The sequence below is a fragment of the Schistocerca serialis genome, chromosome 2, assembly GCF_023864345.2.
Source record: "Schistocerca serialis cubense isolate TAMUIC-IGC-003099 chromosome 2, iqSchSeri2.2, whole genome shotgun sequence".
Classification (NCBI taxonomy): Eukaryota; Metazoa; Arthropoda; class Insecta; order Orthoptera; family Acrididae; genus Schistocerca; species Schistocerca serialis.
In genome coordinates this window covers 949,017,746-949,040,289 of record NC_064639.1, presented here as the reverse complement: position 1 = coordinate 949,040,289, position 22,544 = coordinate 949,017,746, and the positions used below count along the sequence as shown (strand labels likewise).

Below are 22,544 nucleotides of genomic sequence, written 5' to 3'. Positions count from 1 at the left end.
CTCTGTGATACAACTAACTGTTACAAATTGGTAACTTCAAGGACAGCTCCGAACCAGACGCCCTATAGCGTGCTTTCCACTGACCTCAAACAACCACCATTTGCGACTTCAGTGATGTCAAGCGAGAATTCATTGGATGTCAGGGTGGAGGTCTGCTGTGATTTCTGATGGAAGCTGGTTCTGCCTCGGCGCCATTGATGGCCTCTTGATGGCTAGGAGGCGGCCAGTTGAGAGCCTGCAACCAACCTGTCTGTGTGCTCCACACAAACTCGACCTACACCTGGAGTTACGGTCTGGAGTGCGCATTCGTATGACAGCATGAGCACACTCGTGATTATCCCGCGCATCCTGGCTGCAAATTTGTACGTCAATGTTGTGAATTGACCTGTTGCGCTGTCATTCTTGAACAGCCTTGCAGGGGGTGTTGTCCAACTGGATAACACTCGCATACCGCTGTTGTAGTCAGACATGCTCTATAGGTAGACTGTCGACACGTTGACTTGCCTTGTATTCTATCCAGTTCACAGGGGCCATCATCAGACAACTCCACAGCCACCTACATCTACAGCATACTCCGCAAGCCACCTAATGGTGTGTGGCGGAGGGGACTTCGTGTACCACTAACTGAACTACCCAGTTCGACTCGTGAATAGCGCGTGGGAAGAATGATTGTCGGTAAGCGTCTGTATTGGCTCTAAGTTCTCGAATTTTCTCTCTTCATTAATGTACGAGGGCAGTTCAATAAGTAATGCAACACATTTTTTTTCTCGAACAATTTTGGTTGTAAAAACCGGAAATTTCTTGTGGAATATTTTCAAACATTCCTGCTTCGTCTCGTATAGTTTCATTGACTTTCGACAGGTGGCAGCGCTGTACGGAGCTGTTAAAATGGCGTCTGTAACGGATGTGCGTTGCAAACAACGGGCAGTGATCGAGTTTCTTTTGGCGGAAAACCAGGGCATCTCAGATATTCATAGGCGCTTGCAGAATGTCTACGGTGATCTGGCAGTGGACAAGAGCACGGTGAGTCGTTGGGCAAAGCGTGTGTCATCATCGCCGCAAGGTCAAGCAAGACTGTCTGATCTCCCGCGTGCGGGCCGGCCGTGCACAGCTGTGACTCCTGCAATGGCGGAGCGTGCGAACACACTCGTTCGAGATGATCGACGGATCACCATCAAACAACTCAGTGCTCAACTTGACATCTCTGTTGGTAGTGCTGTCACAATTGTTCACCAGTTGGGATATTCAAAGGTTTGTTCCCGCTGGGTCCCTCGTTGTCTAACCGAACACCATAAAGAGCAAAGGAGAACCATCTGTGCGGAATTGCTTGCTCGTCATGTGGCTGAGGGTGACAATTTCTTGTCAAAGATTGTTACAGGCGATGAAACATGGGTTCATCACTTCGAACCTGAAACAAAACGGCAATCAATGGAGTGGCGCCACACCCACTTCCCTACCAAGAAAAAGTTTACAGCCATACCCTCAGCCGGTAAAGTCATGGTTACAGTCTTCTGGGTCGCTGAAGGGGTTATTCTGTTCGATGTCCTTCCCCATGGCCAAACGATCAACTCTGAAGTGTATTGTGCTACTCTTCAGAAATTGAAGAAACGACTTCAGCGTGTTCGTAGGCACAAAAATCTGAACGAACTTCTCCTTCATGACAACGCAAGACCTCACACAAGTCTTCGCACCCGAGAGGAGCTCACAAAACTTCAGTGGACTGTTCTTCCTCATGCACCCTACAGCCCCGATCTCGCACCGTCGGATTTCCATATGTTTGGCCCAATGAAGGACGCAATCCGTTGGAGGCACTACGCGGATGATGAAGTAGTTATTGATGCAGTACGACGTTGGCTCCGACATCGACCAGTGGAATGGTACCGTGCAGGCATACAGGCCCTCATTTCAAGGTGGCGTAAGGCCGTAGCATTGAATGGAGATTACGTTGAAAAATAGTGTTGTGTAGCTAAAAGATTGGGGAATAACTTCGTGTATTTCAATGCTGAATAAAACAACCCCTGTTTCAGAAAAAAATGTGTTGCATTACTTATTGAACTGCCCTCGTATGTTGGGGAAGTAGTGTGTTGTCCGACTCTTCCCAGAAAGTGCTCTCTCGAAATTTCAATAGTAAATCTCTCCGTGATCCACAACGCCTCCCTTGTAACGTCTGCCAGTGGAGTTTGTTGAACGTGTCAGTAACGCTGTCATGCCGACTAAACGATCCCGTGACGAAACGTACCGCTCTGCTTCCACGAACAGCATAACCGTCCCTGTATTGCACGACCAAGCGCAACAGGCATGGAACTCCATCCCACAAACTGACAACTGACAACTGACACCTGACACCCGACACCAATGACAACACAATGCTTGCACTCAACATTCTGGCGGCTACACAGGCGATTAATGTACCAGCATTTCACGTTTGCAGTGGCTTACCTCGCGCTTGTATTAACCTGGTATCTTGCAACGTTAATCAATTAAATTTGTTACCTCACATATCCCAGAAATTTCATTACTCTGCATTAATCATTTTGTGGTGTTGGGCTTTTTTCCGTCTTATAAACTATATCTCTGAAGATCGGCAGTATTTGTAAACGCGAGCTTTCGCGAGTAGACGCGACTTCACCCGTATTATTTTTGAGTCCGTCTCCGTAGCTGAATGGCCAGCGCGGCTGGCTGGCATGCGGGGGATCCAGGGTCGATTCCAGGTACTACCAGGGATCTCCTCACGGTGCGAGGATTGGAACGGGGTGCACTGACAAACTATTCGAGAAATCCGACAACTGACGCGCGGTTGAAGGCCATGTTACGAATCGCGCGGCCCCTCCCGGCGAAGGTTCGAGTCCCCCCTCGGGCATGGGTGTGTATGTTGTCCATAGCGTTAGTTAGTTTAAGTAGTGTGCAAGTCTAGGGACCGATGATCTCAGCGGTTTGGTCCCTTAGGAATTCACACACACATTTGAAGTCCGACAGCTACCGCGTGCAGTGTGCTGATCTCTTCCAAAGACGCCATTGGTGGCGCCAGGACGCGGAACTTGAGCTGTACCTTAGTATTCTTCTCGGCATTCTGTTACTTTGAAAGCTGTAGCGAGGTAACTAGCCTGATTGGGAGCTGAGCCAGAGACGAATCCGAGCGCTTCACAGTGAAAACATTGATGAACCTCCCTAGTTCAAAACGTTCAGAGACTGGGGATTTGTGCAAAATTGAGAAACGTGAAGATGGGATTTAATGCTTCGTGTGTGCGTATGGTTTCCCTGTCTACGCGCACAGAAAGTTCGAACGACCATATGAAAGTCAGAAAAGTCCTCCTTTCGCATGTTGCTCAGTTACCACGCCATGTTCGTCTGGATGTTCGTTACGAAGTCAAAGCGTTGACTCTTCATGTGCATTTCTGCACTTTGTGGTTTCTTGCTCAAGTTTTTGTTCCTGGTGCCGGTTTTTTTTCTAGTGTCGTATCTTGTTCTTCCTTTCCTTACGTGGCTCAGGGTCCAGAAGCGAGCCTTTTTGTAAGAAAATGATGCAGGAAATTTCTGTCCGTCATATAGCAGTTCAAGTAAAGACTTTCAGAATTCCCAGACTATCCCAGTACATGGTATTCACCTGACAATTCCCATATCCTTGGGCGTCCACGGGCCCTGTGGTAGTTATCGAAGGCGCCATGGCAGCTGTGGACAACGTGATTGCTATTACAGATCACCGGCATCCCTTTGCGGTCGGTATCTTCCGCGAAAACGGCGATGACGTCTTCCCTTAGGATAAGAGTCACGCTACAGTGCTTTGAGGAATATGATAGTGAACTTGTTATTGTTATTGACACTGAATTCGCCGGACCAGATCTGAAATCAGTGGAATCCTTCTGGCACGTTATCAGGCGCCATGTCTGCCCCGCAAGCCAATGGCCTATTATTTCAGGCATTTCATAGTCTCTCCGCAAACGTCTGCTGCCACACACGCCCGTAAATCTACCAGGGACTTTTTAGTTTCTCCATGTGCGGCTCAACTGTTTGCTTAATAAATGAAACGGCCGTTCCAGTTGCTCCGTAGAACTTTTAGTTCATTATACGTTTCGTCCTTTTTGTTAAGTTATTCTCAAGTAGTTTTGAAACTGCTATAAATATGATACATACATGTGCCATAAGTATGGTGTATATATCTAACTGAAGATGAGAAAATAAGGCTTGCATATGTGTGTGTACAGACAGATAATACAACTTACAGTAGATAAGTAATGTCCAAAAGATGTGTAAGTACAAATCTGGTAGATTTTTGAACCTTGCTCAGAATATGGACGTCTCGAGACGATGTAATTCATTACTTGTACCAGAACAGTGATACACTGTGTGATCAAAAGTATCCGGACACCTGGCTGAAAATGACATAAAAGTTCGTGGCGCCCTCCATCGGTAATGCTGGCATTCAGTATGCTGTTGGCCCACCCTTAGCCTTGATGACAGTTTCCACACTTGCAAGCATACGTTCAGTCAGGTGCTGGAAGGTTGTTTTGGGTATGGCACCCCATTTTTCACGGAGTGCTGCACTGAGGAGAGGTATCGATGTCTGTCGGTGAGCCCTGGCACGAAGTCGGCGTCCCAAAACATCCCAAAGGTTTTCTATAGGATTCAGCTCAGGACTCAGTGACGGCCAGTTCAGTACAGGGGTGTTACTTTCGTGTAACCACTCCGCCACAGGCAGTGCATTATGAACAGGTGCTCGATCGTGTTGAAAGATGCAATCGCCATCCCAGAACCGCTCTTCAACAGTAGGAAGCAAGAAGGTGCTTAAAACATCAGTGTAGGACTGTGCTGTGATAGTGCCACGCAAAACAAGGGGTGCAAGCCCCCCTCCACGAAAAATACGACCACACCATAACACCACCGCCTCCGAATTTTACTGTTGGCACTATACACGCTGGCAGATGACGTTCACCGGGCATTCGCCATACCCACACCCTGCCATCGGATCGCCAGGATTGTGTACCGTGATTCGTCACTCCACACAATGTTTTTCCACTGTTCAATCGTCCAATGCTTATGCTCCTTACACCAAGCGAGGCGTCGTTTGGCATTTACCGGCGTGATGTGTGGCTTATGAGCAGCCGCTCGACCATGAAATCCAAGTTTTCTCACTTCCCGCCTAACTGTTACAGGACTTGCAGTGGATCCCGATGAAGTTTGGAATTCCTGTGTGACGGTATGGATAGATTTCTGCCTGTTACACATTACGACCCTCTTCAACTGTCGGAGGTCTCTCTGTCAACAGACGAGGTCAGCCTGTATGCTTTTGTGCAGTGCGTTTCCACTTCGCAATCTGAAACAGTGGACCTAGGGATGTTTAGGAGTGTGGAAATCTCGCGAACAGCCGTATGACACAAGTGACACCCAGTCACCTGACCACGTTTGTAGTCCGGCGGAGGGCCCCATTCTGCTCTCTCACGATGTCTAATGATAACTGAGGTCGCTGGTATGGAGTACGCGGCAGTGGTGACAGCACAATGCACCTAATATGAAAATCGCATGTTTTTGGGTTTGTCCGGATGCTTTTGATCACATAGCGCTTATATAAAATTCATTGCTGTGTTTGTAAAGCTAGCTACATTCGACAAACAAGGAGTTTTAAAACAAGTTACAAAGAACTCTTGCAACTAAAAAGAAAAAAAAAATTATAAGCAATAAATCCATCTCTGCGGCTCACTTTCTAAAAGAGAATCACATAGTGCACAACATTAAAAGGAATACTTCATGGATATTTTTGTAGAAATAGGCCGACCTGAAAAATCCAAAAGGAAATTGGTTCAACGAGCAATACATACTCGGACACCTGGCGCCTCCTCATTGACAATTTGTTTAAAGTTACTCCCCAGATTCGTAGCTGTATCCGCATTATACCAAGATTTCTGCAAACGTGCTCTGTAAGCAGTTCGCGTTGCATCCAGGCTGTGCTAACAGCTTTCGCAGTTCCGTGTTGTTCAACGTTTTCCCACTAGAAACATAATTGTACACTTGACTGAGATGCCCCGTCCATTTCAACTATGTTAGATTCTCATTTCACAGAATCTGTATTTAGTATGTTACTTATGAAACATACAAAAAAGAATTTTTGAATATGTTGAACGTAAATCATCATAAACGCAGAGAATAATTACATTATGAATTATACAGTCTTGAGAAGATCATGTTCTCAAGATATCCTTAGACAAGGAAGATTTTAAGTCTACCAGAGTTGTTCTTAATTCTTTAGGACATATATTCTCAACTCAACTTTCGTAGTTTGTCTGTAGAAATACGTATGTATTACGTTTTTTTAATATTTAATTATATACATGTATATATCAATCATATTAATGGCGGTTTCGGAACCACTTGACAACGGCCTGCCATAAAAGCCGAAACCAATAGTGGACTAAATAAAGCCCTACAGAGCAAATGGATCAAGCTTTTCATTTGCTACCAAGTACTTGTCAAACCCATGCTACGCAGAAAAACTGCTGTCCTGCATTACAAAAGTGGGCCAGTGCACCATGAAGCAGGTTTTCACAACGCTTTGGTTTATCAGCGTGTGCACAGGTCCGCTTGAAAATGACTTTTTGAAATTAGTAGATAGCGTGCATTTCTCAAGGCTCAGCGTAGACCAAACAGAACAACGTCAACACTGACAAAGTGATGCCTTTATTATAGATGTATAGGCAGTCACAGAGAACCCAAGAAATCTTAAAAGGAAATGGGGAAAACGTCAGGACACGGCCAGACAGTTCCGCCATGTTTATGTGCGTGATGCGTGGATAGCTATTCAGTAGTTGTATAAATTGATAACCATTCGTAACTATGTTTAGCATGTGATTTCTGTTGTGTACTGTGAATGAGAAAGATGTATCTACATCTGTTGTGCACTTAGCTTGTTTCAAACGTAATGTCATTCCTATTAGTCATAAATAAAGAACTAAGTTAAATTAATAGTCCGACGGAAACCAATTGTTCCGTAAAGTTATCGATGCTGTGTGCAGCCTACGCAGAAGTTGTACTGCATCCAGTGACAGCCTGAGTAGAAAAATGTCATTAGTACGATTTGCAGTGCCTGTCGAGACCGTTAAAACGACAGTTTACCTTTGCGTAAAGAGTAATTTTTGTAGTGTATTTTGTTGGAAGTTGCAAACCCTGCCCGACGTCAGACGCTTCCCCTTAAGACGGAGCGGCATCTGCATAACGGCGGCGAGCCGCCACCCCCCGGGGGCCCCTGCCGCCCACCGCCGCCCCACGCAGCTGCGTCCGACGCTCGAGGACACGTTTCTGCAAAAGCCCAGGACCTGTCCGCACCGGCTGCGACGCGGCTTAACACACCTACTGTGCGCGACATGCCCTCCCTCCATACCTGCAAAGTAGAGGCTCTGCTAGGTTCCGCTCTTGAAAATTGTCTTTCAAAAAACAAACTGCGGGTTTCACATTTTTCATATAGAAACGCCCTACACGTCGTAGCGAAGGACTCTAGAAAAAGTTCTGTTACATCATTTGCTGCTGACAATAAAAGATGCTGGGAGTTTATTGCTAAAAGTTTTAAATCCCTTTGATTCTCTCTTTTCTTCGGTCGAGGATTTTTGAATTTATCACACAAAATCATCGTCATGCATGAAGTGACAAAGATGGGCGTTAGATGACACTTAGACATCTTACTTTTGTAACAAGATACTGCTTCCATTGATGACTCGGAAGAGTCGAAATCAGTAAACTGTTTTAGGTCCATACAATGTGATCAAGGCTGTGTAAATAAAAATAAGTCAAAAGTAATTCCATTTACGCCTCGGCTGTATTATAGTGTTGTAGTCTCCTATTGGGAAACATTTTACTTACCAACATCGCAAGGAGGGGTACAACGATTACTAGTTTCGACCAGTTAAATGGCCATCTTCTGAGCTGAAGGTATACAGAAGGTTACAGGTCAGTATTCATAATATAACTAACAAACGAAATTAGTTATTGCATAACACTTGTAAGGGTACACGCCATATAATAGACACCAGTGTCTTCATCAGTTATTAATGCGAGACGTTTTGTCACAATTATGTTCGCAATTCAAAACTGTCAAATAAAATCGAATGAAATATACGAAAACAATCCGTACCTCTGAAATTGTAGTTACATATATGCGCTATGCACCAACGCATTGTGCCGTATAACAGATACATCATGAGCCATCGTGTCTGTTGACAAAAGCGGAAGAAGCGCTCTAGGCCACAGCAACAGGAATACTCACCAGTACTGTGTGTACCGACTCTTGTTCCACTGAAGCTACCGCAGCTCATGGCAGTTCAGTAAACATACAATATTTTCACTGAGTGAAACAACAAAAACTAAATAAAAAGTGCAGTTGTTTAAAAATAGATCTAATGTTCTTTCCAGTGTTTTGTACGTAAAATTATGCTGCACAGGTAGTCAGAGGTAATTGATGATGGCGTAGGTGATTTGACATTCCGATAGTGCGACTTATCTCTTTAAATGTAAAACTGTTTAACGTGAAATGACTCACTTCATCAGACAATAGTACGTTTAAAAGCCTAAAAATTATATAAAATACGCTTGGACAGAAATTTTAATTTTTGTATATAATCATTTGTTTCATACGCCAACAGGATAAATTTAGCTTGAAGTGGAAATAGCACTTTACTCAGTTCCAAAAGCGCGAGAGCCAGCATTGACTAAGTGATTCCATCTGGTGTACACGATACGAGACAGGCGCGATACTCTGATTTCAAGATAAATCTAGTAATTCCAAAGATAGCAGATGCTGGCAGGTGTGAATATTACAGAGATATTAGTTTAATAGTCCATGCTTGCAAAATGCTGGCACGAATTATTTATGGAAGGATGGAAAAATTATTCAGTAATTCTTTTTGCTCTTAAATTTCTCATGTGTATCCCCCTTGATTCACATTATTCCACTTTGTTCCTGACCGCGTCTTGGTAATTCAAAAATCAGTTTAATATTCACTCACGTATTTTGGGATCATTTAGGTTTCTGGACATTGTCTATTAAAGTTGATACATTCGACTAACTTCGGCAATTTGATTCTGGGTCGTTGATAACTGCACTTGACGTGAAAGGGGGGGGGGGGGGATTGTAACCCAACCAGACAGTGGGTGAGGTGCTCCATTACCAACAATGCAGGACCAAATTGCTGTAGATAATTCAGTGTATTACATTTAATATAGTGTTCAGAAAACAAAATGATCCCAAAATACGTGATTGCGAAACTTAAAACGATTTTTGAAATTAGGTGGACGTGAAAAGGGACATAGTGATATCATTTGGGTGAAAGCGGAGCTACATGAAAAAATTTAAGCGCAAAAAGTTGTTGACGACTGTGTCTTGCGCATTTGGAACTGGGCAAAGTGCTGTCGCCCCTTCAAGCGAAGTTCATCCCACAGGCGTATGAAATAATGCACAATGCAGCCAATATCGAGAGTGTAATTGCCGTTCAATAAATTTGTGGTTGTCGCATCCGATATGAAATAACTTACAACAAACTTGTTTAATCGCTATACTATTTTAATATCGCTCTCTCGCTCAGTCACCGTGTTTGGCTACATTTGTGAAACTTGATGTCGAATTCTTGTAACAGCCCCCCCCCTCTCCTCCTCCTCCTCTTTTTTTTTTTTTTAAATATATAAGCCATGCAGTCGGAAAGGACTTAAAAAGGCTTTGAGCTACCCTGAAAAACTGTGGACCACATTAAATAGTTTAGTGATGGGGTAAGAAGATATATAATCCGAAGACTCAGCTTGTGGCAGTATGGAGGTACAGACCATGGACTCTGTTCTGGTGTATGCAGAAATCGGTTTTAAACAGGGCGTTACGGTGAATATGTGCAAGTTAACAGGAATGCAAAAAGAATGGTTGAATAATTTGATAGTTTATTTTTAGTGTTAAACTGCCTATACATAAATCTTGAAATCGTTAAGTTTCGCTGTAAATTAGCATATTACATATAAATGGTGTCCCGAAATTCCAGTTTTAGACTTGTAGAGGGTAGTGAGTACATTATGTCCGGAAATGTACCTTTTCCCTTCTAAGGCGGTTTCAAGTCAGATGGTTAACTCATCCACTTCTGCTTGAGGAACTGAATTAGGCGTGACTCAGTGCAGTTGTTAGGTAACAGTTCGAAAGGAAATGTAACGAAACCTCCATTTATCACTTAAGCACGTTTGTTGTATTAATACTTTGAACATAATGTTCTGTACGAACAGTCTGCTGTATTCCAGAAAGATAGTCTGCTGTATTCTTTATTGTTTTGAAATAATGCAAACACGTAACGTTTAAGTTTTAGTGCTTCAATTCCTCAAGCAGAAGTGGATGAGATAAACACACGAACTGAAACTGTCGTAGAACGTAAGGGTACTTTTCCGGACATTCCTATAGAAAATATTACATACTCTCACCCCTCTACAAGTCTGTAACGAGAATTTATGAACACCTCGTATTTCAAGTATGCTTATTTAAGAGAACTGTCCTATATTATCTCTGCCGAACACATTTACTGTCTACTATTCAACCATGCTAGACATAAGGGACTTCAGATCCCCAGTTCTACGAGACACAGTAACCCTTGTATTTAAAAACCAGTAAAATTTTACGTTCAGTGTTTTGGGAATGTTATTTTTTTCTAGTTTTAGAATTACAAAATTTACAATTAACCGGAGATTTTGTCACGACCGAAGTCAGTATCTACACTGTTTCCTGTAGATTACCTTTGTCGCCACTGTTACCTGAAGCGGGGAACTGTTACTGTTGTTCATGTGTGACGGGCTGTCTTCGTGTATGTGACTTTGTGACATTTGAATGGCGTGTTGTGTTCCAGGATGGTGCGCATCATCGCGGACGAGTTCCTGACGGAGGAGCGGGACCGGAAGTACTACGCCGATCACTACACGTGCTGCCCGCCGCCCCTCTTCATCCTGCTCATCACGCTCATAGAGGTGAGCAACAAACTAGATCACGTTTCTTAATCCTTGGGTTTTTAGCTGTCACCTATTACTTCTTCCCCCCTCCCCCGGCAATCTTTGTTGATGTGAAAAATGCCGAGTTAGCAGTCCCCCTATAACTAGGGGGTCAGTCAGTTTAAGGGTCAGAGGAAGGCAACGGTATAAGGATGGCTGTTATCACTAAAACAATAGGTTCTCGGTTATATCGTTTTTAACGCCAGTTTAACTATACTATTAAAACCGCTCAAATAACGTCGTTCTGGAATAACGTCGTTCTGGAATAACGTCGTTCTGGAATAACGTCGTTCTGGAATAACGTCGTTCTGGAATAACGTCGTTCTGGAATAACGTCGTTCTGGAATAACGTCGTTCTGGAATAACGTCGTTCTGGAATAACGTCGTTCTGGAATAACGTCGTTCTGGAATAACGTCGTTCTGGAATAACGTCGTTCTGGAATAACGTCGTTCTGGAATAACGTCGTTCTGGAATAACGTCGTTCTGGAATAACGTCGTTCTGGAATAACGTCGTTCTGGAATAACGTCGTTCTGGAATAACCGATTTCCGGTTTTTTATTCCTATTACTTCCTGCAGTAAACATTGAAATCGAACAAAGACCGAAAAAATTTTGACCCCCTCAATTACAAGATACATTCAATCAAAATATAATATTAAATAGGCGAATGAAAGGAAGTCCATCCACCGTTTGCAGGTTTTCTCGAAAATTGAAAAGTGGTTGAGTACCACAAAAAATGATCAGTATTCTCCTACTGATTCTAAATTTTTTGAAACTCTGTTCAAACACCGTGTTGTATTCGGGGATTATAGCACTATTTCGACCTTAAGGATAGTTAGTGCTAAAGTGTGAAAACTGAGGTTGGAGGACACTCTTTTTCTTATTAATTTTTCCGCTTTCAGGGGCTAAAAGCAGTTAAAGGCAAGTTATGTAGACACAGGCAGCAGATCAACGGCTTTATATTTTTATTGTAAACCATAAATGAGCTGCGAACTGTCAAGTTGTACGTTTTCTCCTTATATGGTGTCACAGGTTGGTTCTGGCTCCTCTTGTTCATTGATACCGCGCTTCGTGAAATTACTTTCAGACTGTGGATGGTGCTATTCTATAGTAACAACTGCTGTCCGACGACGATAGTAAGAAACTACCATATACTTGTAGATACAGAGCAAGTTTTACACACTACTTACCATCTAATAGGCCACACCACATGGTAACAGGTACATTATTATCCAAGAAGTGCTGTACCAGTTCCCATGCAGTGTGTTCGTTACTCGTTTCTGTCGGCATTGTTGTTCAAATATTACTACTTTTCCCATTTTCTACAAAAACGCAATATTTCAAAGCAGTGCAAATATTACGAATGAAAATTACCCGTTCTTTAAAAAAGTTGTGTTTAAAAACGAAAAATTTGGCGCTGCTGCTATGGCTAATTGATATTTCGGGTTTTTATCCGGTTATTAGTAAGAAAGAAAACACCTGTTATGACCGTGACAGAACAGATACAGAAAAATATCGGTTATTCAGAACTAAAATACCGGAATTGGTTTAAACTGACAGGTTTATCACATCCCTGCTACGGCATACCACCTCTAATACGACCGTGCGTAGTAAAGCATTATGGTGTTCAAAGCAAATCTACCGACTATTGACTGCTGCACTAAGCAGAATAACTCGGTCGCGCTTAGTGACTCTCGGTGTGTGTGATGGGCGGCGTGGCGTAATGCGTAAGGCGGTGCTGCGTTGCCAGGCGGCATCCTGCCACTTAACTGCAGTTATTTGAGTCGTTGCCGACCCCATCTTCAGGCTTGAACGCCAAAATTAGTCTGTTTTCTTCAGCACTAAAAAGACCTTTGGAACGGAAAATATGACATCGATAGTGTACGGATATACGAATACTATGTGATACTGTACGACTCAGTAACAACCAGACTACAAATACAGAGGTTCAGGGTTCTATACACACTCTGTCCAGCTACTGTTGCTGATACCAGTCACCCATTAGCAAATACCTGTCTGTGTGAAAAATGCCAGTTCGAAACGTTGCTCGGAGTCCACGATAAACTGTAGGGCCCACCCCTCTCCATCGTCTGGGTACGTCTGTTCGAAGGTCGGATGTAGGAAAGAACAGGCCACCTTCAGTAGGACCATGCCTAGAAAAAACTTTTAACGTTCAGATCAACCCTCGATATGATGACAGCATTCAGTGAAAAGCAGTAAAATATTCTTCTATATCTCGTTGAATATGGTCGCTCTGAATATTGAGTGAAATCCATTTCGTGACGTAAGTAACATTTATATATTTTTGAATCCTCATTTGACTCAGTTTATTGGAGCAGTTGCCAACAGCTTGATACATATGTAACTTAATGTATACTAGTACTTAGAAATCATAATATAAATAGGGTGAAATATGATTCAGTACTATTTTAGTGTTTACATAGGCACAGTACTTACAGTTAAAAAGGCATAACAACCATAGATAAAATATAATATAAAAAGAAATCAACAGAGATCAGGGAGCATACCCCTAGAGAGTACACCCTTCATACAACCACAGATAGTACATCAAAGTTCATATACACACATTACTGTCTCCTATAAAGTATTTTGTACATTTTAGTGTCTGGAAGACATACGTAGTGAAAGAGGTGCACTTGCTGGCAGGGCAACCTCCAATTTCGCAAGGTTTCACAGTAAACTCTTTCTCTGTGCTTCGAACAAACTGCAGTAAAACAGAAAGTACTTTACACCGTCTTTCTTGTGAATGGTAGAATTACCCTTGACGCCTAGCCGATGTAAGCGGGAAGGAGTTGAACCATTATTGGTAAGCATTAGAATCAATGTAGTTATCAGCTTTCTGCTAGCCTGAAATTTTCGAACCAGGAGCAGCTTGTAATTACTGGTCCGATCACAACGCAGTATTGAACTATAAGACAGACCCGCCAGTATAAAAGGAGGCGAGACGTACCGTACTGTCAGCAGTAAAGTGAGAACTCCAGAACGGTTCGGTCAGAAGAGCTCATTGACTTCGGACGTGAACTTATCATTCGATTTCACCAGAGTACAAAAATCAGTCAGAGACATTTCAACCCTTCCGTAACTGCCGAAGTAGACTGTTGGCGATATGATTGTGAGATGGAAACGCGAAGAAACACACAGATTAACCAACATGTGGTAGCCCTGCTGTACTAACGGACAGGTACTGTAGAGCATTGCGAAGAGAGGTTAAAAAAAAACTCACTTGAAAGCAGCGGAACAAGTGACCCGTGAGTTACAAAGTCCTACCAGCAGAGCAGCTAGTACAGTGGTCGAGCATCCACTCGCAAGCCATACATTTCTGCAGTCAGTGCTTAGCGACATTTGGGGTGGTGTAAAGAGCGCCACCACTGAATAGTGAATGACTGGAAACGATTGATATGGAGTGATGACTCGCTCTGTACCTTGTGCGAATACGAGGGAAGGGTTAGGTTTCGGCGAATGCCTGGAGAAGATAGGCGTCATCCTGCGCAGTGCCAACAGTTATGAACAGATAAGGTGGTATTACGGTATGAGGTATTTTTGTCGTCTCCATATTGTGCTTGAAAACCGCTAAATGTGCAGTGGTATGAACCTACATTACAGCAATGTGGACTGCGTACAGTACGTGAACAGTTACGTGACAACGATTCTTATCAGGAAGGCAGTGCACCCTGTTATAGATAAACATCTGCGAGGCAATATTTTGTGGACGTAACAATTCTTGACGTGTTCCGGGGCTCTGAAGTGGCTTACACTGACGGCTCGATGGCTGATGGTCACGTAGGCTTTGCTTATGTTCATGGACTTATAGAACAGCACTCCTTGCCAGATGGCTGCAGTGTTTTCACTGCAGAGCTGGCGGCCATATCTCATGCTCTTGAGCGCATCCGCTCATGTCCTGGCGCGTCATTTCTGCTGTGTACTGACTCACGGAGCAGCCTACAAGCTATCGACCAGTGCTATCCTCGCCATCCTCTGGTAGCGTCCATCCAGGAGTCCATCTCTGCCCTGGAACGGTCCTGTCGTTCAGTGGTGTTCGTCTGGACCCCTGGATACGTCGGAATACCAGGCAACGAACTTACCGACGGGCTGGCCAAACAGGCGACGCGGAAACCGCTTCTGGAGGTGGGCATCTCCGAAGCTGACCTGTGCTCTGTCTCACGCCGCGGGATTTTCTGGCTTTGGGAGACGGAATGGCATAACAGTACGCACAAGAAGCTGCGTATCATTAAGCAGACGACGAATGTGTGGAAGTCTTCCATGCGGTCCTCTCGCAGGGCATCAGTTGTCCTCTGCCGGCTCTGCATTGGCCATACATGGCTAACGCATTGTCATCTACTCCGTCGCGAAGACCCACCTCTGTGTTGCTGTGACTCCCAAATGACAGTTGTCCACCTCTTGCTGGACTGCCCACTTCTAGCCGCTATTCGGCGGACTTTTAACTTCCAGCACACTGCCTTCGGTGTTGGGCGACTATGCCTCAGCCGCAGCTTTAGTTTGAAGTTTTATCCGTGAGTGTAGGTTTCATACTTCTGTGTAGGTTTTAGCGCATGTCCTTCGTTCCTCTGTATCCTCCACCCTAGTGCTAAAAGTGGAAGTTCTAATGTGCTGCAGAGTGGCCGGCTTCTCCTTTTTTACTCTCGTGGCCGGCCGGAGTGGCCGAGCGGTTCTAGGAGCTACAGTCTGGAACCGCGCGACCACTGCGGTCGCAGGTTCTTCGAATCCTGTCTCGGGCATGGATGTGTGTGATGTCCTTAGGTTAGTTAGGTTTAAGTAGTTCTAAGTTCTAGGGGACTGATGACCTCAGATGTTAAGTCCCATAGTGCTCAGAGCCATTTGAACAATTTTTTTTATTCTCGTGGTCAGCCAGCCGCTGTAATCTGCTTTCTTGTTCTACCCTCTTCTGATTCTAGCGTCTCTGTTGTTTTCTTGTCCCCTTTTGTACCTTTTAGGGTTCGTTGCCTTTCCTTCGTTCTTGTGGTTTTTCATTTCTTTCCGTTTTGTGTTATGTCTCGTCCGTTTTATTCTCACACATATGGCATTGTTTTATTAGGAACAAGGGACCGATGACCTCGTAGTTTGGTCCCCCCCCCCTCTTTTAACCCTACCAACAATAACATATTTAAAATAGTTTTATCTAACCAGAGTCTCTGAATCCAATGGAAGACCTTTATGTTGACTTGGGAGGAAGTCGATTTCGCTCTGGACTGCTAGCGTCGAAACATCACAATCGTCTCTGGTTTCGGCTCTTAAGGAAGAATGGGCTGTCATTCCTCCACAGACTTTCCGACACGTCATTAAAAGGGTCCCCAGGAGAGTTAAAGCTGTCATAAAGACGAATTGTCACATCGCACATTAATGTTCACTATTGTACGGATACTTTTGATCGTAGGTGGTGGTGGTGGTGGTGGTGGTGGTGGTGGTGGTGGTGGTGGTGGTGGTGGTGGTGGTGGTGGTGGTTTGGTATGGGGTGCTCAACTAAGTGGTCAACAGCGCCCTTACAAAGTCCCAATTTTTACACAGTCCAATCTAGCCACTGTCACGAGATGATGATGATGATGATGATGATGATGATGATGTCAAACCTAAAAGTGATTTTTTTTGTGACATGTGTGAAAGACACCGTTCTGTATTGATTTTCACGTGTCTGAAATGCGTGTAATACTCATGTGCATGACGGTTTGTTTGTAAGACTTCCGTAGACACTAATTTTGAACGCAAGGATCGCTCTCAAACTACACCAATTTCTCCATCAGACAGAAAGAAATTGGTTGTGTTCGTTCTTATGAAACCATGACAACTTTATTACCATCATGATTGTGCTTCTCAACAGTTGGTCGCTTACAAGAGGTAGGTTGACATTAGATACGACTGTTCCATTGAAAGTTTCCCTCACACAAGGCTAATAACTTAGATGTTTCGTATCTTAAAGTTTGACCTCAACTAGTTCTCACTTTTACTCAGATTGAGGTTCGTAAATAAAAAGGCCATTCTGTAGTTTTCACATCAAATTAGTGGATATTTTCGATGAGTTATCGATTTTACACAAGGTAGGTATATACAGTTAGTAAATAAAAAGAACATTCTGTAGTTTACACATCAAATTAGTGGATATTTTCGATTTTTTATCTATTTTACACGCGGCAGATATATAGAAGTGTTGTGTTATGGGTTAATACATGTATGGCGGGGGCGGGGGCGGGGACGACTGGAGATGGTGATGTGCAGAGACAGCTATAGCATAACCCCTCGACGGTAGTGTGTTTGTCGAGAGGTATTTTGGTATAGGGCGTACAGCAACGCCACGTACCTGGCTGTGTTACAAATAATCGTTGTTTACTTTGGTGTCGAAGGTAGTTGTTTTATCACCTTAAATTTTGTCACCACTGTGTTTCGGAGAGAAACTTGCAGGGTGAATATGTGTCAGACGCGGCCACTGTAGCACAATACCCTCGCAAATGGGTAAAGACACCACTCAGCTACCCACAGACCGTTACAGGTGGATGAGGGCAGTATGCTCTGTTCCTGTCATTTTTGATTCCCCTCTGTTAGCTAGCTCAGCTGAGCTCCTAGACCAAGGTGATGCCTCTGGGGCAAGCAGCAAAAGGGCTAACAGTCCTTACCGTTAGTAGCACGACTTGATGATGAAATAACACAAACACCCAGTCCGATCGTATAGGGTATGAAGTGCAACCACGTTTGTATGTGCTCTTCTCGCTGCACTCGGTTGAGGACTTCATCGCTACACCGTATTGTATTATGTTGTGTTGTGCACCATTGCCGTGAGCCTCCGTGACTAGTGGAGTGGGTTTCGCGCGGGGTCGTACGACGCCCTCATTACTTGCACCAGTAGTTAGAAGTGCTCGCCGTGTCGTAATGTTGTCTCGCTACCACGAGGGAGCGAGAGGAATGTTTAATAAAGGCCGTGGTCTGGCGTCGCCGCGCGTGCACGCACTTGCGTGACAGGCGCAGCGGTGCCTGGCGCTGCCGGCTGCCTGCATCCCTCCCTCCCTCCACACTTTGTGCCGTGCCGTGTCGTGCCCTGCCTTCTGCCCAAACTCTCACCACGGTAACGACTTCCTGTTAACTATACCCCAACAACAAGCCGCTGGCTACACTTCCTCCGCTGGCGCCTCTCTTCTATAGAGTCAAGTCTTGCTGCCTCATTTCAGGATAAGCCGCTCACTGCTCTTGCAAAACTGCCGCACCGTGAAGGAGAGAGCTGAACTGAAATAATTTTAGACCACGTATGTTCTCAATTTAAAAAAAATCAGTGCTTACTGATGTTGTTCACGGTCAAGTCACATTAAGTGAACGTGTAATAACCACTCACAGGTGGCAGGGGGCAAGGAAATCAGTGCAGCCGTGGTCATAATGCGGAAACGGGGGGGGGGGGGGGGGGGAGAAAACGTGATATGAAATATAAAAATCGTTTTGGAAAACGGCATTAGGGAAAAAATGAAGCAGTTGTGCGCTACTGGACGGAAAATGTAAGTACGCTGACATACACAAGAAACTACTCTCGAAGAGTATTTAAAAAATCAGCAAATTTTGTTCCCGAGTACATTGCAGATGACATATTGTCAAAACGATAAAAAGTCATAAAAACCATCAATTTTCACAAGTATTGTAATTCCAGTCGAGCAATCGAAACAAAGTGAACAGTATGATATTTTACAGAAATAAATAGACACTGACAGGAGAAGAAATGTAGGTGTGAAACATGTCTCTATAAACAAAAAAGAAATGTTGTCTTTTGCGTAAGGCGGAGTGTACAAAACCCAAATTGATCAGAAAAACGTTAACTGGTTCCATTTTAACTAAATTCCCAGATCAGTACTGCTCCTCCGAATAATCAGAACCTATGATTCAATTAACAGCAGAATAAAATCACTTTACGAGCATCCATAGGATAACTGAGCAGCAGTTTGAACTTCTCCAGATACTGAAAAGGAAGAAAATAGAACAAAACCAAAGCGAAAGCAACGTTCTCGGTAACTTGAACAGGCACACGCACTACATTCTTTGAATTGCGGTGCCTATGCCGTGTGGCACATACAGGCAATTCACTGCCTGAACAGCAAAGCAGAGCTTCAGTCGGGGATTTGAGACGTGCGGGCCGCGCAGCGCAAGGCGCAGTCAGCGCCTGTGGACTCCAAGCACAGACTTCTCGGACATCAGGACACGTCTGGCCGGTCAGTGCTCCGTGCCGCGCGCACGGCTGTCTGCGTCTTGTCCTCCCACTCAGCCGCCAGTCGTCTTCTTCGGTTGTTGTTTCGAGTGTCTGCGTGTTCGCCTGCTCCCTGTCAGATTCACTACGGTCGCTCTGGCCGCTCACCTCGTAGATACCGTTAGCGCCATCAGTGGCTCCATGCCCCTCGCCGCAGCGGGGAAACACCTGGAGCTCTGGCTCCACTTTCTGGTAGGGGCGGAGTGCAGCAAGTTAACCTGCAGTAGCAGCTCATTCGTCTCGGTTTCGCTGCTTGTCTGTTAAAGCAGCACCTCATTTAGCCTCACGAGGATAGTAAGCCCCGTTTCAACCCTTCCTACCGCAGAAAAATCTGACGTGGTCGCTATGAATCGAACCCAGTACTTTATAGTCGGTTCCCAGCAACGCTAACCACTACACTGCCAGACCTAGGATATGTGCTACATGGATAAATGTTTGGGTAGATACGGTAGTATCTTGGAACGCAAGTGGTGATGAATAAATATTACGTAAAAGCGCCTCCTTACCACCCAACTTTTGCACTTGGTGCCCAGTCGTCAAGGCAGGCAACTTTTGTTTCTCGTGCGTCAGCCTGTGCCAGTTGATTCTGCCCTGTCATCCCACTGTGTCCATGTAGTGGATTCAGTTATAACTGAACGACGAACTTACATGGAAGTATGGACTTTATTCACTGTCAACTTCGTGTGTGGAAAGGGGCATTTACGATAACTGCAGCATCACAAGGAACGGGGGTGGGGTTCCTGTGGTTGGCCTGAACGTTGAGCAAGCTGGCTGAGCTACAGACTGATCGATCATCCAAAATCAAGTGCACCGTGCCTCGAGACGCTGAGGTTCGCGATCCGTAAGCAGAGTTCACGACAAAGACGTCGCATTTGAATGACATAGGATGCACGCTAAATGCATTTTGGCCACCTGTGTACATCGTTCATTTCTCCGTTGTGTTCTTGGTCCTGTACACCCCAGCGTTCTTCTTGGCGGCCTTCTCATTTTATTCTCTTTCACAGGATCAATGTTAGAAATATTGTTTCCAGTTTATTCCATTTTTTCCACTTTTGTGAATCATGCTTTTTTAATTGTTTTGAAAGAAAAACTGACCAGGTGCGAGTAGGACTCGCGCGTTGAGGGTTCCGTACAAACTTAATTATGTGTACAGACAATTTATCCATTCCGAGAATCGAGGATATTAAGGATTTTTGTCTTATCGACATCGATACTGGTAAGATATTCCAAGGTTTTCGAGAATGTCTTAATTTTAAGTTTGAAATAGGATGACAAATGAGAAAAGAAATATTTTTCGTTATACATAATTACAAATTAACAGTTATGAGATTTTTCTACGTTTACCGTTAAACATTGCGTCTTGCCAAATTTTTCGTGATTCTAGGTCAGTGAGAAGTACCCTGCAGGTTTTGATGAGTGAGTTTTGTACAGTCGGGCAGATGTGCGGACAGTCGGACGGACATACGGACAAATGGCTCTGAGCACTATGGGACTTAACATCTGAGGTCATCAGTGCCCTAGAACTTAGAACTACTTAAACCTAACTAACCTAAGGACATCACACACATGCATGCCCAAGGCAGGATTCGAACCTGCGACCGGAGCGCTCAGCTACAACGGCCTGCGACATTCGGTCGGACGGACGGTCGGACGGACGGACGGACAGACATCCTATAACGGTTCTCTTTTTACGTACTGAGTCACGGAACTCTAAAAATTAAGCAGAGATTCGAGTGGCGGATTAAAATTCCTTTTTCTGAATGGTGTCTTTTTCTCCACTATCATTGGTTTAACGTCTCGGTATCTCGAATCGTTTATGAAAGAGGTGCCCATGCTAGTGGTAAACCTTGTATACTGCAGGTGGGTCACGGCTCACATTGATAACATGACAGAAGCAAGAGGCCAGGCCGAAATGTATAACGTCTTTCATTAAGAGCGAGACTTTTAAAATAACAAAACTCAACGATTCAAAGTAAGTTGTGCTTTATTTTCAAGCTTAGACATTGCAGTTATGTTCCGAAAAAAATATTGTCCCCCGCGGCTTTGAATACACAGATGCACGCGATGGCTCCAATTGTTAACAACTGTCCAACATTAGTGGCGTTTTGTTTGTGACAGGCAGATGAATGTTCGCCCTTGTCAGCATAGACAGGGGCTTTCACGTACGCCCAAAGAAAAACACCCAAGGGTGTTAAGTCACACGACCGTGCCAGCCAAATCGCGGAGCCACGTCTTGAGATGAACTGGTTGCCAAACTTCTCCCTCTGCATCAGCTGTGTGACACGTAGCGCCATCAAGCTGGAACTACATGTTTCCAATATCTATGGTCTGAACGTCTGACCAAGGAAATTCGCGTAACCTGCATCTGTAGCAGTTTCCACTGACGGTGACGGTTCGTCTCTCATCATCTCGAAACCCACACAGTGAATTTTCCTGAAAGACATCTCGTGGACAATTTTCTCTCTTTACAGAGCCACTGCGACAAAGATGCGTCTGGTCTGAGATGAAGATTTTTCCACTGAAAACAGGATCAGCTTCTAACCGTTGCACGGTCCAGTCGGCGAAGTCACGACGCCATCTGTGATCGTACGGCTTCATGTGATCGGTCAATACAACTTTGTACGGATACAGGCCCAAACTATTTAGCAAAATTCTCCAAGTTGATGTTTCGGATAATCGCAACCGTTGAGATAGTCTTTTGAAACTTAGACATTTGGATTTACCTCAGTACTTACACTACGCTTGTCCTCCCCATTCTAGAGTATTACAGTGCGGTGTGGGATCCGCATCAGGTGGGACTGACGGATAACATCGAAAAAATACAAAGAAGGGCAGATCGTTTTGTATTATCGCGAAATAGGGGAGATAGTGTCACAGACATGATACGTGAATTGGAGTGGCAATCATTAACACAAAGGCGTTTTTCGTTGCGACGGGATCTTCTCATGAAATTTCAATCACCAGTTTTCTCCTCCGATTGCGAAAACATTGTTGTCACCCACCTACATAGGGAGAAATAATAATCACGATAAAATAAGAAAAATTAGGGCTCGCACAGAAAAATTTAAGTGCTCGTTTTTCCCGCGTGCCGTTAGAGAGTGGAACGATAGAGAGACAGCTTGAAGGTGGTTCATTGAACCCTCTGTCAGGTACGTTATTGTGAATAGCAGAGTAATGACGTAGATGTAGTTCTGGGCTCTACTGCTGCTATACTGTCCTCACTTTGCGCCTTACGTTGTCTTCTGCCTTCTGGTCATTTGGTGCGGCGTACAGCATCAATAGAGAGACGGTGATTGCTTTCCAT

The 22,544-nt window shown here is 44.4% G+C and overlaps 1 protein-coding gene across 2 annotated transcripts in view; it reads left to right on the top strand.

The window, feature by feature from the left end:
- Positions 1 to 22,544, top strand: part of LOC126458330 (protein rhomboid) — a 304,631-nt gene that overhangs the window by 221,815 nt on the left and 60,272 nt on the right. For both annotated transcript variants that reach the window (XM_050095289.1, XM_050095290.1), the window contains exon 3: positions 10,851 to 10,968. In XM_050095289.1, the coding sequence (XP_049951246.1) occupies positions 10,851 to 10,968 (118 nt within the window). The remainder of the gene's footprint in view (positions 1 to 10,850; positions 10,969 to 22,544) is intronic.